Raw genomic sequence first — 16,244 nt, 5'->3', positions numbered from 1 at the left:
AATAGAAATATAAATCTATTCTTAAAATTTTCATTTATAAATTTAAATTTTTAAATTAAGTAATTTTTTTAATTGAACGATTTTTTATACATTCATATATTGAGTTAATACATTCTGTAAAGTGAACAATTGCCTTTACTTTTGGCTAATAAAAATATATTAAACGAGGATCTCATTTTAATAATAATAAGTATTTATAGTATTTTGTACGTAAAACATACTTTCCAAATAATACTTACCAATAAATGAACTCAAAACTAAAAATATTTCCTTCCTCCACATTATAAGCCATATCCAACACGAAAACTACTAAAACGCGCCGCCGTGCGCTGTACGCATGTCCCAATCTCTGTGGCCTTTTTCAGGCAAATCACAAGTTAGTGTGATGTGGCGCAATACGCACCCCACCCAAGCAAATTTAAAAAGAAAAACAATAATTAAATTTTAAAAATAAATTAAATAAAATTATCTCAATAATATAGTGGCTAGTTAAGTAGTAGTGTCACTGCTTAACAGCAAAGCGCCTCGTCTCTTCCTACAACACGTATTTTTCTCGCTTTAAATAATCCAAAATCAAATCCCTCTTATTTTTTCCTATCTCTCTCTCTCTCTCTCTCCCTCTCTTCTCTGTAAGAGAAAGGCCAGATTTAAAACCCAATCTTTAGAATTTAGATAGAGAGAGAAAAACAAAACAAAAACACTCAAACAAAAGTTCACTTGCTCTCTCTCTCTCTCTCTCTCTCTCTCTGTAACTGTAATCTACACATTTTACACCCTGTGGTTAAGTAGTAGCTGCTTAGTTACAGCCACTGTTTCAATTACCAGATTTGGTTTTATATATTCCTATCTACATTTCAATCTTCAGATTCTTCAGCCTGAAATAGAGAGAGAAAAGAAGCGGTTTCTGTTTCTGTTTCTGTTTTGCTATCCCTGGATTAGTAGTTTTGTAGGTTTGTAGAGTGTTGATTTTAAGCGTTTGGCATTTGATCTTGGTGCATTTGGATGTGAGGGATAAGGTGGGCCAGGAAGGGATCAGATCGGAGATGGCGGAGTTTTCCGGCGACGGGACGGTGGCTGCCGATGTTAATGGGGCTGCGGTGGCTACTTTAACGTCTGCTCAGCAGCTTGCTGTTTCTGGATCGTTTAAGGAAGGGTCTAAGAGTTCGTCTCGTCGGAGGACATCGGTTAGGCGTAGCTTTGATGCTGATAATGAGATTATTACTTTGCTGCACGGCTCGGATCCGGTTAAGGTTGAGCTTAATCGGCTTGAGAATGAAGTTAGAGGTCTGAATGTGGTTCGATCTAATGGTTTTTAGCTCTATTTCGCCGGGTTTTGAGCTGGATTTATTTTCGTCGTCGTGATATTTTTTATTTATTTATTTTTCCCTTTTCTGATATTTGGGTGCAGATAAGGACAGAGAGTTAGGAGAAGCACAAGCTGAGATCAAGGCATTGAGGTTTTCTGAGCGACTGAGAGAGAAGGCAGTTGAAGAGGTCATCTCTCTCTCTCTCTACTTCTACTCTGTTTTTTCCAGGGTTTCCCATTTTAGAGAGTTTTCCATTTACAAATCGGGCTCCTTTTTATGTTATTGATCGATGATTTTCACTTTCATTGGCAGTCGTGAGTTAATCTTTCCCCCTTTGCAAGTGAATTTGATTATCCCTTAGATATCAACTTATGGTTGATCATTGCTAATGCTTCTTGATTAAATGTTAAGCTTTGAAGTCGATTGAGTTTGGCATTTTTGACTTATAGGATCTTGTCTATGAATTTTCTTCTCTTAGTTGGAAACGTAGATCCTAGCACCGGTCTACGATGTAATGTTAACAGCACCGATTACAAATGAATGCTCCTCCAAGTTGGTGAAAACGAATAGGGACTTGTTTTTTGGTTATTGTTGGGATGGTATTCCCTACAACTACACTGCCCAAATCAGCTGTCTGATCCTTTTTCTTTATTTCTTCATCATCATTGCTTGTTAATCTTACAGTATTAGTGATGAGCCATCACAACTAACAGCATTGATATTTCCCAGGAACTATCTCCTGGTTTATTCTTCTCCTTTTTTATACCCCTGTCTATTGGCCCATATTCTATTTCGATTATTTGCAAGAACAGAAGAAAGGTTTTCAGTCTTAATAATTATTAGTTCCTAATTTGTTGTTTTTTTTTGTGATGTAATTTCGATATATTATTGTGGCTTTTGATTCTCACAGAACAGAAGTTTCACAGGGTTATTTATGTGTGCGCGCCCGCGCGGGCAATTTTAACATGAGGGTCTTTTGGAATGTCTAAATTTTGGCATGCAGTATTTTATTTAATATCATACGCTTTTGATTCATTTCGTTCATTTTGACAACTATGTGGTTTAGAATATTGCTGAGTTTGCTTTTCTCCCTTCCTGCTGAAGCTCACTGAAGAACTCTCGAAGGTGGAGGAAAAGCTCAAGTTAGCAGAATCTCTTCTAGAAAGCAAAGTATTGTTTGGATCCTCTTCAATAACTAAATTGATTTTGCCTATTGATGCTATACTGCTATATTTATTAATTAAAACTCTTACTGCAGAATCTTGAAATCAAGAAAATCAATGATGAGAAGAAGGCTTCCATGGCAGCACAGTTTGCAGCTGAAGCAACTCTTCGTAGAGTTCATGCTGCTCAGAAGGATGATGATATGCCTCCCATTGAAGCCATTCTTGCACCTTTGGAGGCTGAGCTTAAGCTTGCTCGTCAAGAGGTATGTTATGTGTGTTGAGCTAACTATGATGGTTTTATATAAAAAATGTTGTATATTAGGTGATTGATGATTCTGTTTCATTAATAAATTCTTTTTTTTGCTTCCAGATCACAAAGCTTCAAGATGACAACAAAGCATTGGATCGTCTAACAAAATCAAAAGAAGCAGCTTTACTTGAAGCTGAGAGGACTGTTCAAGTTGCATTGGCTAAGGCTTCTATGGTGGATGATCTCCAAAATAAGAACCAGGAGCTAATGAAACAGATAGAAATTTGTCAGGTATTTTAAGATTCTAGCTTTGACGATGTTCCTCTTTTCAAGTTTGTCAGAACTTGGATATTTTATGTCCCTAGTATATACAACTAGGATAAGTAATATATTTACTGCTTGTTTGTACCAGGAAGAAAATAAAATTTTAGACAAAATGCATAGACAAAAGGTTGCGGAGGTTGAAAAGCTTACCCAGACTGTAAGAGAACTGGAAGAGGCAGTTCTTGCTGGTGGTGCAGCAGCGAATGCTGTGAGGGATTACCAACGGAAAGTTCAGGAGATGAATGTAATGTGCAATAAAGATTGAAACACTCAGGCTTGCTGGATTTCATGGACTTGCTATGCTCTCTGGGCAAGCCCTAAATATGGTTTGTGTATTATCTTATTTTGCAGGAGGAAAGAAAAACTCTTGACAGGGAGCTGGCCCGTGCAAAAGTAACCGCAAACAGAGTGGCCACAGTGGTGGCAAATGAGTGGAAAGATGCAAATGACAAAGTTATGCCTGTCAAACAATGGCTTGAAGAACGCCGATTTTTGCAGGTTAATTTTGAGCTTTAACTTGAGTTCTTTCTGGCAGTTACTTTCTTTGATTAAAATTGTTGGCTATTGTCTCTTGTCCTTGATCTTTTTCAAAAGTAACACTCAAATGCTACTGTTTTTACAGGGAGAAATGCAGCAACTTCGTGACAAGCTTGCTATTACTGAGCGAGCTGCAAAGTCTGAAGCACAGTTGAAAGTAATTATGTGATTTTGTAAGCTGGACATTTGCCATTTGCTGCGTTGTTTCTCCTTTTCATGAAAGTAAAATATGATCTTGGAATTTTCAGGAGAAATATCAGTTGAGGCTCAAAGTGCTAGAAGGAAGCTTGAGAGGTTCAAGTAGTAATAGGAGTACACCAGAGGGAAGAAGTGTAAGCAATGGGCCTACTCGACGTCAGTCCCTTGGTGGGGCTGATAACATCTCAAGATTGACCTCCAATGGCTTTTTGTCCAAGAGAATGCCAACATCTCAGCTGAGATCTTCCCTGTCTTCTAGTACCAGTTCAGTGCTTAAGAATGCTAAAGGAACATCAAAGTCATTTGATGGAGGCACAAGATCACTGGATAGGGGTAGTCGGGTGCTCCTAAATGGCACCAGCACCAATCGTTCATTCAACCAACCTTGTGATGGAACCAAAGATGCTGAGGCACCTAATTCTTGGAAAGGAAATCCTGATGAGAAGCCCAATGAGTTCCCAGCAGCAGAGACAGAGGATAGTGTTCCAGTGGTATTGTATGATTTGCTGCAAAAAGAGGTCATAGCTTTGAGGAAAGCTGGTCATGAAAAAGATCAAAGCCTCAAAGATAAGGATGATGCAATTGAGGTTGATAGTCTTCTCCTATCTGTATTACAATTAAATTATTTGTATATGTGGTTGATCATTTTGTCTGATCATTGATTTCTCAGATGTTAGCGAAGAAGGTAGAAACATTAACTAAAGCAATGGAAGTTGAGGCTAAGAAGATGAGAAGGGAAGTAGCTGCTATGGAGAAGGAAGTGGCTGCCATGCGTGTAGAGAAAGAACATGAGAATAGGGCGAAGCGGTTTGGTAATTCAAAAGGGCCTGTCAGTACTGCTCAGTTGCTTGCTGGAAGGTATTTGCTTTAGAACTTTGCTTGCTTCTCTTTATAAATATATACTTCAGAGTGGGGACTAAACTACTTGTTACATGATGTGAATGATGTCTATTGGCTTGTGTTTTATTATCAGCTGCATGATAACTTACAACTATCAGCAAATACGCATAATTCATGTAGTGCCAAAATAGGGGCACAATCTTTTGTGCGGAGATGGTACAAAAATAGCAAAGCTATCAAATTTTTACTAGCAGTTATTACATTAATAGTATTATATGCTTACTTAGTGTATAATAGTAAGTATATGCTAATACTTGGTATAATACAATTTTGTACTTTATATTTTACAATTTTGTACTTTATATTATGTCTATCCGACACTGAAAAATCTTCAACCCTATCCATCAATTTGTGGATAGAATTCCTTCCTCCAACACAATCCATTTATTGTTTTCTCCATATAATTCACAATTGCTAGACCATCCCCCAAGGCTTTATCTTCACCTTTGAAATGGCTTTGCTATGGTGTCCTTGAGGAAAATCCTTCATGGAACCTGGAAGAACAAAATTGATCCCAACACAAAAGAAAAGCAAAGCCCATGATGTTGCAGTTGCTTCACAAGGATCAAGGAGATGATAAATACAATTGATCCTTTCCGTGTCTGGTTCATCATTCTGATAGCACATTGTTTGCCTTTTTCTGTAGAACAGGCTTGGTGCTGCTTTAGCTTTCTGCAGTGACAAAACTTCCAGCTAATGAGCTGAATGTGTTTAAGAGTTTAGTTTCTCTTTGCTTGCCTGTAACAATGCCATGGCTAGAAAACTTAGGAAACTGGGCTTTAGTTTATGATCTCTGCTTCCGTTTACCCAACCTCTCCCCTTGAGGTTGAGGTTGTCTTGAAACTAGAAAATGAATTAAGATCTGATTGATTCATTTAGGTTATCTTCTTCTTTATCACTGAAGATCAGCAATTCAGCTGAGAGTATTTGTGATGAGAGAAAATAAAATAAGTTGTCTACAAGGCAACCAGCCAACTGCATTCTGGTTTGTGTTCTTGTGTTTCTGGTTGATAATATGAATATTAGGAATTTATGTTCCATTGCTACAGTATACCGGTAGCCATAAGCTTTTATCTGAATTTTTATTTACCTTAAATTCAAGTTTGTAATTAATGTCCACGTATAAAAATAGCACAAAAAGTTCCACTAGTTGAAAAAGGAAATTGGTGGAAATGTTTAAGGGGCAAAACTATACTTTATGAGATACCAGTCCTGTAACGTTATGCTAGCTAGTAAGATGAAGGTGGAGATTTTAGGTCCTAGCTCTGTTAGATCATGCACATGCTTTAAGAGCATGAAAACATTGGGAATTTTTCTGCTTAACTTTTCTGTTCTGGTACATTTCATAGGCTCATATTCTTTATCATCACCAAATAAGTTGCCTTCTGAATTAGTCTTTCAAAAGCTGACAGATACTCCTATTTGTGCAGACATGTGGCACGTGGTGGGTTAACACGCAACACACAATGACGGTAAATTCCTCTTGTATAATCAGTGAGGCATAAATCAGCATCGGCCTTGTTCTTTAGTTCTTTTTATATTTTTTTATTTTTCCCTTTCTCCTGTTATTGATTATAAGATGGTAACTTGCATGCCTAATGACCGTGCGTCACGTTGTAATTGGCAAAGAAAATTATACTCAGGAAGAGAACATTTTCAAGGATGGAAATTGGCATTCTTCTGACATAGGATTGTTACTCCTCTGCTTAGAGATCAGCAAAAGAAAAGAAAAAAAAAAAAAAACGGATGAGAAAGAGAAGAAATTGACTTTGGGCTAACCTTTTGTCAGGTTTTCTTTTGAGTGGGCAGTGGTGGTGTGGCTGTATAGGTAGCTTATCGGGTTTTCTGTTGTCTACCATTTTGCAGTTCATATTTGTATTCTGCAGCTAGTGTGATTGTTATAGGTTCAGGTTTGTTAATATTTTTGTAATCAGATAAAATACAGTATCTTGTGGTTGTGTTATTCATCTATACTTTATTGTTGGTGATAAATCTTTCTCCGACTGATTGACTTGTTCTATCTGTTTTCTTGTGATTTTGTGGGTGATTGCTGACAAGAAAATTATCGTCTGAAAATTGAACGGATACTTTGAATATTTACATTAGAGTAATGAACGTATGTGAGATCTATTGTACATGTGGTATCTAAAATGGATAAGAATTTTCTTTATTAAATTTGGAATGGTAAAAGGTTCAATTTCGAAACATTGTAGTTGTTGGAAAGTTTAGTTTAACATATTTTAAACTTTTTATTTAAATTAATTGATAAATTTTAATTTAAGTTTAATTTAATTTAAAAATTAAAAATTAAAATTTATGAATTAAATTAAAATATAATTTAGTAAATTCTTTATTAAAGTTAAAAAAAAATTAATAAAATTAATTATTTTAATTAAATTGAATTTAAATTAAAGTTTTTAAATTAATTTAGATAAAAAAAAAGTTAAAAATAAATTAAATTAAATTATCAACTTTAAGCCAATTTAGAATGGCAGGTCTTTAGAGTCGTCCATAATCCTATTGCTGGAACATACACGTATGATTGATTGTGTTTATCTCCGGCAATGTAATAATATCTCACCGAAAGTAAAAGCTTTAGCCCGTAGCCTGCCCTCCTAACAATTTATATATATTTCTTCTCTTTTTCTCCATTCAAATTTTTTAACGGGCATATGCAAGATCATTTGCACAGCCATATGATATCTGTGCCTGAGTTAACGAGTCAATGTCTAATAACTATCTTTATTTTTATTCATCTTAATTTCTTTTTAAATGGATGAAATTATTATTATTTAAAAAAAAAATCTAAGATGTTGAAACATATAATCAGCCATAGATCTATATATTTTCTCCATGGTACTTCACTGATGGAAACAAAACCCTCATCAGAATCTGCAAGGAGTCTTTTCCTTGCCATTTGATTGAACATACACAAATTTCAAAAAAAATGACACTTTTACAATGGACATTGGAAGGTAGGTACATCAGTACAAAAATCAATAGAAGCTTCATCACGGTAGATTCTATTCTATTATTTGTCCTAAACAGGCCTAATGATAAATAATAACAATAATAATAATAATAATAATTCCATTATTTTCCACAAGTTTTCCCTTTTCAGATTTGCATCCTTTATTAATTTATTTGCCCTCTAAAATATTGGAAATATCACGTTTTAACGCCAAAACTTTAACAAATATTCAAATCAAAACCTCCCTGTCTCCTGTTGCTATTGCATCAATGCCAACTCTCCTCCAAACCGTTTTTGCCGTTTACTCTCTCTGTGTTTCAGATTCTACGTCCACATCCAAACCAATCTCCCTCTCTCTTCTGATCCAAGCACCCATTAATTTCTTGATCCTTGCATTCCCTTCTTTGATCTAAATCGGCTTTCGTCTCATCTCACATTTGCTTTTGTACTCTCAACATAAACATTTTCTTCATTTTTATTAGATCCCGTTTGAAAAATGGCCACAATGGAGAGCTTGATCGGGTTAGTCAACAGAATCCAAAGAGCTTGCACTGTCTTAGGCGATCATGGAGGTGAAGGCATGTCCCTCTGGGAAGCTCTTCCTTCTGTTGCTGTTGTTGGTGGCCAGGTTTCTCTCTCTCTCTCTCTCTCTCTCTCTCTCTCCATTTATTACGCATTCTTGATATTTTTAATTTCTGGGGATTTTATATCTATCTCAATCTTATTTTCTTATAGATCAATTTTTCGATTGGATTTCTGGGTTTGCGTTAGGAATGATATTTTGCTGATTTTCTCGTTGTTTTTGGATTTGCGGGTTTTGTGATTAATGTGCTGAAATTTGTTGTTCTATCGTGAAAATCCAGAGTTCTGGGAAATCTTCAGTGTTGGAAAGCGTGGTGGGGAGAGATTTCTTGCCTCGTGGATCTGGTAATTCTCAGTCTTAATGTGAATTATTTGATTGTGCATTACAATGCTGGTTTTCATTTTCATTTGATGTTTGTCCCAATGGAAGAAAATAAAAGATAATCAAATGTCGGTCGTTGTGCTTTGGTTAACAAGGAAATGAAAAGCTATCTGAATTAAGCTGCGTGTATATGAATGCAGCTCAATAGAGTAACGTTTTTCGTTCTTGTTGGTTCTAAATAAAATTTGAAGAACACAATTTAATTTTTCCACTTGTGTTATAATATTTAAGCAGTTAAATGGAGCTAAGGCAACTCATGAGTCATGATATATTCCTTTCAAAATTAAGTGATCACCACTATCCAGTCAATGTCATAACACCATTACCTAGTCAATGCCGTATTTCAGTTGACAAACAAATAATTTCCTTTTCTTTTTCATTACTTCATTATCAGTTTAATCTTTTGCACTTGTAGGTATTGTTACACGGAGGCCATTGGTGTTGCAACTTCATAAGATAGAGGATGGGAAATCTGAATATGCAGAATTTCTTCATGCACCAAAGAAGAGGTTTACAGATTTTGGTAGGCTCAGAAAACTGTTTCCTCAGATCATGACGTGGTACCAGATATGGTTTATTATGATGAGAAGTCTGCTTGTTCTCAACTAAACCAAACAAAAATTGAATTGCCGCTTTGGGCATTGGGAATGTTCAATAGTTCATCTACTTATTACTTGATTAGGTTATGTTTGTGGTTCAAAACCTTAAACTTATACAAAAAAATTATCCAAAAGCAGTATGTTATGTCTGAAGAGACTTTTTTTTTTATCCATGATTCAGTGATCTATGATAATTACATTGAGAAAATGTGAATAAATATTGATAAAATGGTATTAGAGTTAGGATATCTTAATGTCCTTTTTGAGCAATATAACTGTTGTCAATTTGGAGAAGTAATTTGTATCAGTTACTAAAATATAAATATGGAAATGATTGTAGAAATTTTTCCTTTTTATATCATTAAGTATTGCTAATTCAATGCACCATGTCATATGCAATGATCATAAAACAAGAGTGGGGCTAGCCTCCCTAGAAGTTGTGTTCATCTCGTTTTCAATTTTGAATTGTTGGACATTTTCCCTTGACTTGTCTTTTCTAACCTGTTAATCTCAGAGAAAGTTTGATTCATCAATTAGGTACTTTGTCATGTTTTCATGTACTGAAAATCATTATTTAATCATTTTACAACATTTCCCAATAAAAAATGAGCTTTCTTTCTTTTATGTAGCTGCTGTGCGTAAGGAGATTGCGGATGAAACTGATCGTATTACTGGGAAGTCAAAACAAATCTCTAATATTCCAATTCACCTGAGTATATATTCTCCAAATGGTTTGTATCCAGACTTCTTTCCCAGTTGCATGCTCAATGAAGTTATGTAGCTGACTAGTTACAGTAATATATTTTAAGTTTCAAAATTTTTTTCTGATGCATGTGCTAATTTTGAATTTCACTTTAATTATCATGTTTAGAACCTAAAAAACGAAGAGCTTTTAATGAGTTTTCTATATGGTACTTTTATATGTTGTTGCCTTCTTAGTTTCACACTATTAATTCTGTTCCATACATTCACTTACTATAAAATTAATTATTTGTTGATTTCTTAAAGCTTTATATTTATTCAGATTCTGTGGCTCTTAACTGAATGGTTTTTGTTTATCAGTTGTCAACTTGACCCTCATAGATCTTCCTGGGTTGACAAAGGTTGCTGTAGGTAACTATTATGGCAATCCTTATCTTCTAGTGCAAATTGTATTTAACTTTTTTTTATTCCCATTCTAATTCCATTTATTTATTTTGTACATGGATTTAATCTCGTGTCTATTTGTGCAATGATGTTAATTTGGGTTTTGCAGAGGGCCAGCCAGAGAGTATAGTTGAAGATATTGAAAATATGGTCCGTACTTACGTTGAGAAGGTGAGAATATATATATATATAGCATTACTGATGAATGATACTGAATCTGTTCAAAGAAAGAAGATGCCTTTCATATACATGAGGTGTTTGCGGAACAAATAACATTTCAATACTTAATTAACTTGAAATGAATTAGTACAAGAGACTCCTTCACAGCTTTCTACCAAGTAACAAAAAAATGACAATAATTGAAGCAGGGAATTCAGGGTTGATAAAAGAAAGAATAAACTACTTGTTGAGATTGACCACTGAAGCATATTGGTTCATTTTCTATTTTAGTTACCAAGTCCATGCTAGAAGAATTTTATGCCCATACTAGAGTAATTGAATTTTAGTCTATGTCAATGATTAACTAGTTAAGAGTAATTTTGGGCATATGAGATTTCCTTGTCAATTTCCATCGTACATTTTATATTTCCTTTCAAGCACTACAAAATTTCTGCTAATCCAACATACTCCACTATCAAATGTATATCCCTTGTTTCTGTTCACTCAAAAGGTTCCTTAGAGTATTAACTCGTATTAACCCTTCAACGTGCATATTGCCTTCTTGGTTATTTGTCTCATTTCATTAACGATTTCGGTTTTATAGGTCAAATCACGATTTATGTGATACACTAGTTTTGCAGTTGTTTATATTTTTTTTTATATACTTCATCTTATATATTTCCCATTTGGTAGCCCAACTGCATTATATTGGCCATTTCTCCTGCCAATCAAGATATTGCCACTTCGGATGCCATAAAACTTGCCAGAGAAGTTGATCCTTCAGGTGAGAAAAATCTGTGATTGTCCATGGCTAAAAGTATTTCCCTTCCCAAGTGTTGTATTGGGTTAATTGCTGATAGACAGAGATGCAAATTTCTGTTGTACTTGGTGTTCATAGGTGAAAGGACATTTGGTGTGTTGACGAAGCTTGATCTCATGGACAAGGGAACCAATGCTCTGGATGTACAGACTGTGTTTTATTGCTGATGAATTAATTGCTAAAGCTTACAGTTTATTTGCATGATTTGTAAATGTGATATTTTTCTATATGAATGATTAAGGTTCTTGAAGGAAGGGCATATAGGCTGCAACATCCCTGGGTTGGTATTGTTAATCGTTCACAAGCCGATATCAACAAGAATGTTGACATGATTGCTGCCCGTCGAAAGGAGCGTGAATATTTTGAAACAAGCCCTGAGTATGGACATTTGGCAAGTAAAATGGGAGCAGAGTATCTTGCCAAACTTTTATCCAAGGTCTTTTCATCCACATCAAATTTATGTAGAGGCCCCTACTACTTTATACTAAGTTGTTATTTTCACTGAAGCTCTGAATTTTGACACCTGTCATATACTGATGTTCTTATGCTTCATGTATTTTCCCCGAATCAGCATTTGGAGACGGTTATCAGACAGCGGATACCAAGTATCATTGCTTTGATAAATAAGACCATTGATGAGCTTAATGCTGAGTTGGACCGCATTGGCAGACCTATTGCAGTAGACTCAGGGGTAAAAATTGAGAATTTTGAGGACTCTATTTCTTTAGTTGCAAAAATGATCCTATTTGACTTACTGGAAGCATGTTACTTTTTTTCACAGGCACAACTTTACACAATCCTAGAATTGTGTCGTGCTTTTGACCGTGTATTTAAGGAACACCTGGATGGAGGGTAATTTACAATATACATTTTCTTCTCCAGAATCAGTTGAAAGTATACTACATTGAAAATTCTAAATTGGTCTTTTTTTCTTTTTTTTACTGTAGTAATAATTCAATAAAAACCAGAAATTTATTCATATTATGAACATTCACTATATATATATATATATATATATATATTTTGCGCTTTCTGAATCAATTTCCCTGTGTTAGTGTCCATACCATATTGGAAAAATCAATGATTTTGGAGCAGACCTACATATATGGTCGAGTGGAGAAAACATTAGAATTTGGATGTTGGAAACTAAATTTTTTTTTCTTTGGAATTTGATAATTTAGGCAACAAAAAATTGATTAGAACTCATAAAAGCGTGAAAGAAGCTAATTTTACTTTTGTAACTCAAGAATTCTTCCACAGATGAACAAGGAATAAAAGATACTTGCTGGAAAGCCTTTACCTTTGTAATCCCACATGATTGCATGCACAAACCATTATTCTGGACCTTGAAATTGTTATGTAGATGAGAGATAAGTTTCTATTTTAGGGGTTTTCTTTGAGTGTTATCAACCTTGATTGGAGGTTATTACTTTTTTAGCTTGTTTTTCATGTTCTTGTCTGTAATTGCTTGTAGAGTTTTTTTTTTTTAGGAGGATCCTGTCTTCCACAGCTGGTACTCTCATTCATTTTCTCAGGAAAAATTCTTTTCTTATCAAAATAAAAATAAATTTCAGGCGTCCTGGTGGGGATCGAATATATGGGGTCTTTGATCATCAACTACCGGCTGCTTTAAAAAAGCTTCCCTTTGATCGTCATCTCTCTTTGAAAAATGTGCAAAAAGTTGTTTCAGAAGCTGATGGTTATCAGCCACATTTAATTGCTCCAGAACAAGGGTATAGAAGGCTAATTGATGGATCTATAAGCTACTTCAAAGGCCCAGCTGAAGCCTCTGTGGATGCGGTAATGTTCTTCTTGCTTGAGCTGTACCTGCTGATTTTGAAGTTTGGGGTGAATGTATTTTATGCTGATATGTGTTCAATGTACTTGGTTCTGTGCAGCATTTTTTTCTTTTCCAGCTTGTTATTTATGTTCTTGATATTACATTCCATTGTCTAGATGAATACTTCTACATTCCGTTGCATTTATGGAATGCCTAAACAGGGACAGATTCAACAGCTTTGACAGCATTGGTGATGAATAATGCTTCTGCTAAAGAATCCTCATTTTTTATTGCTTATTCATGAGTATTTACTTTGAGATTTTGTGGGTACTTTCCCTTGTAGACCTTTTGTGTTTGGACAATAATTGAAAGGACTCATCCTTCAACATTTTTCTTTTTCACGAGAAGTGATAACAAGTAGAACATTTAGTTATAATCCATGGATGTTGTAAGGGCACATATGAAAGAACATTTTTATTTATTTATTCAGGAATGGGAAAGAAGGATGGTATTGCAATATTATTATCATTATTGTTTTCATTGTAGAGGAAATGGTTTTATAAGAAAACAGAGATCTCTTGTAGTGACGTTCTGCATGCATTATTATGTATGATTATTCGTTATTATATATATTTTTCTCACAGATAAGTGTTTTATGTTGCCTTCCTTAGGTGCACTTCATTCTGAAGGAACTTGTAAGGAAGTCAATAGCTGAAACAGAGGTAAGCAATCTTTCATTGAAGATAGCCTTTTCCATTTAGATATTACTAGTTCTTTCTCTGCAAAGAATCACATACCTTCATACTGCAAAGTTTCATTCTTTGTTAGATCAACAGAAATAGGTTTTCTTCTGAAAAGAGTTCAAAATTACTTTTATCATTCTGGTACTAGTTCAGAGAGTATGCTGTATGCATGTTTTTCTCTTCATCTCGAATTTCATCCAGAAATTTCATAATGCCAAACATAATGACCTTACTTTAATTTGTATCAATTGTACTTCATTGTGATTCCAGGAGCTGAAGAGATTTCCAACTCTTCAATCTGACATTGCTGCTGCAGCAAATGAAGCTTTGGAAAGATTCCGTGATGAAAGCAGAAGAACAGTTTTGAGGCTTGTGGACATGGAGTCTAGCTATCTTACAGTGGAATTTTTCCGGAAGATTCACCTTGAAGGGGAGAAGAACACAAACACAAACTCAAACTCAAATTCAAATGCATCAGGCCCAAATGCAGACCGTTTTGCTGATTATCATTTCAGGAAGATTGGTATGCTATCCACCCTTGTCTTCACATTCTTTAATCCGGCGAATTGTTTTCCGTATGTTTAAATATATCTATATAAACAATCTGTTTAGCTTAGTGGTATTGCTTAGTAACCATCTCCATAATCATTTCATTAATTTAATTCATTTATGTTCTTCCTCACTAATGAGTGTCATTGTTGCGTATAGTTTAGGTTCTTGTATTAATAGTACTGAATATAATTCCAGGATCCTTTGATTTCTTTCACAAGATGCAAGATGTATAACATCCAAATTTCTGCTATTATGTAGTACTTGGATTAATAAGTACTGTGACATGCATTGGAAAATTTCTTTCAGGATCAAATGTCAATGCTTATATTGGTATGGTTTGTGATACACTAAAGAATTCTATTCCCAAAGCCGTAGTTTATTGTCAAGTCCGAGAGGCTAAGAGATCTCTTCTCAATCAGTTCTACGCACAAGTTGGGAGAAGGGAGGTAAAGTCGTAAGAATTTTATTATTCTTGGATATTTGCAGATGACATTCCATATTTGAATCTTTCAATCACTATAACAATGTTGAAGACATACAGGAGCTTTGTGTTTGTGTTGGTTAAATCTTGATTTCCTTGTGTTGATTGGCAAAAGGAAGATTATTTTCCGTAAAAAATGATTTCGAATATTTTCATGGTTTTTTGCAGAAGGAGCGACTTGGTGCGATGTTGGATGAGGATCCGCAACTCATGGAAAAAAGAGCAGCCATAGCAAAAAGGCTTGAATTATACAAGTCAGCCAGGGATGAGATTGATTCAGTGGCATGGAAATGATAGAGTTACTTCCTCACAAGATTCAGTAAATTCATATTTTTAGTTTCCTTTTTCTTTTTCCAATTTTTAGGCTAGATGACAACCAGATTGCCTTTTTTTTTTTTGTTTGATAATTGATTAAGCTCTATAAAGTATACAAGCACGGTATGGTAATATATTTCTTTCATTGATTTTTGCCCATATTAATTGGATATCAAATTGTTCCTTGAAATAACACAGTGATCATAATGCGTTTAGAGCATGTTTGGTTCTTTTTATTAATAGAATAGATTGGGAATGCAATTGGATGTCTAGATTGTGGAATGCTATTCTAAATTTATTTTTGGAAAGATATATAAAAAAAAAATATCACGTGATTTTGCGCTTTAACATATTAGGAATCGTGATTTAATTTTTTTCAATTTGAAATCTGTGTTTTTCATCCTTAGCAAATATGTGGCGTTGATGTGGTGACACATGACAAACATAACTTTTATGTAGCGAATACGTGTCATTCATGTATTTCCCATGTCAGTTTCACATGATTACCATGTCAACATTATTTAATAGTAATTTAAAGTTTAAACCGCAATTGTCAACGTAGGAAAATAGAATATTAAATTGATAAAAATTAAATTATGGTAACTTATATGTCAAAGTATAAAATCACACGGTATTTTTTTTATTTTTTCTTTTATTTTTTTAAAATAATTAAATAAATTTAATGATAATGTTAAAAATTAAAATTAAAAGTATATATATATTCAGTTATTTAACTAGCCTGTTTGGTTGAGATTTTGTTCTCTGATGGTCATCGACTAAAAATTAGCTTTTAAATTACTTTATCCAAAATAAGCCAGCTTTTCTTATTTATTATAACTATATCAATCAATTTATAATTAAAAATAAAATTAAAATATAAACTTTAATATAATTAGAAATTCCTATTAATAATTAAACAATAAAGCAGAATATTTATATATTTATATTTTTAAAATTTGAATATATGCATGAATTTATATGAATGAATATATATTAAATCATTAAAATTATTAAAATAATTAATTAAAATAT

At 34.1% G+C, this 16,244-nt stretch overlaps 2 protein-coding genes across 2 annotated transcripts; both read left to right on the top strand.

Moving 5' to 3' along the window:
- The first annotated feature begins 585 nt into the window (after positions 1–585).
- LOC110635957 (microtubule-associated protein 70-2) lies at positions 586–6,702 on the top strand. The gene is made up of 11 exons (XM_021785466.2): positions 586–1,284; positions 1,409–1,494; positions 2,412–2,477; positions 2,566–2,736; positions 2,844–3,014; positions 3,136–3,291; positions 3,399–3,545; positions 3,670–3,741; positions 3,833–4,369; positions 4,453–4,640; positions 6,113–6,702. The coding sequence occupies exons 1-11, from the start codon at positions 1,044–1,046 to the stop codon at positions 6,150–6,152; spliced, it is 1,875 nt and encodes a 624-aa protein (XP_021641158.2). The 5' UTR covers positions 586–1,043; the 3' UTR covers positions 6,153–6,702.
- Positions 6,703–7,843: 1,141 nt separating this feature from the next.
- Positions 7,844–15,484, top strand: LOC110635975 (phragmoplastin DRP1C). The gene is made up of 16 exons (XM_021785481.2): positions 7,844–8,281; positions 8,517–8,580; positions 9,033–9,140; positions 9,846–9,947; positions 10,279–10,329; positions 10,472–10,533; positions 11,215–11,305; positions 11,420–11,484; positions 11,583–11,777; positions 11,913–12,032; positions 12,123–12,193; positions 12,916–13,141; positions 13,793–13,843; positions 14,135–14,387; positions 14,723–14,862; positions 15,066–15,484. The coding sequence occupies exons 1-16, from the start codon at positions 8,150–8,152 to the stop codon at positions 15,189–15,191; spliced, it is 1,857 nt and encodes a 618-aa protein (XP_021641173.1). The 5' UTR covers positions 7,844–8,149; the 3' UTR covers positions 15,192–15,484.
- Positions 15,485–16,244: the final 760 nt, after the last annotated feature.

The sequence above is a fragment of the Hevea brasiliensis genome, chromosome 15 (assembly GCF_030052815.1).
Source record: "Hevea brasiliensis isolate MT/VB/25A 57/8 chromosome 15, ASM3005281v1, whole genome shotgun sequence".
In the NCBI taxonomy this organism is placed as follows: Eukaryota; Viridiplantae; Streptophyta; class Magnoliopsida; order Malpighiales; family Euphorbiaceae; genus Hevea; species Hevea brasiliensis.
Note: the sequence above shows the minus strand (reverse complement) of the source record. Positions and strands in the feature narration are given on the sequence as shown.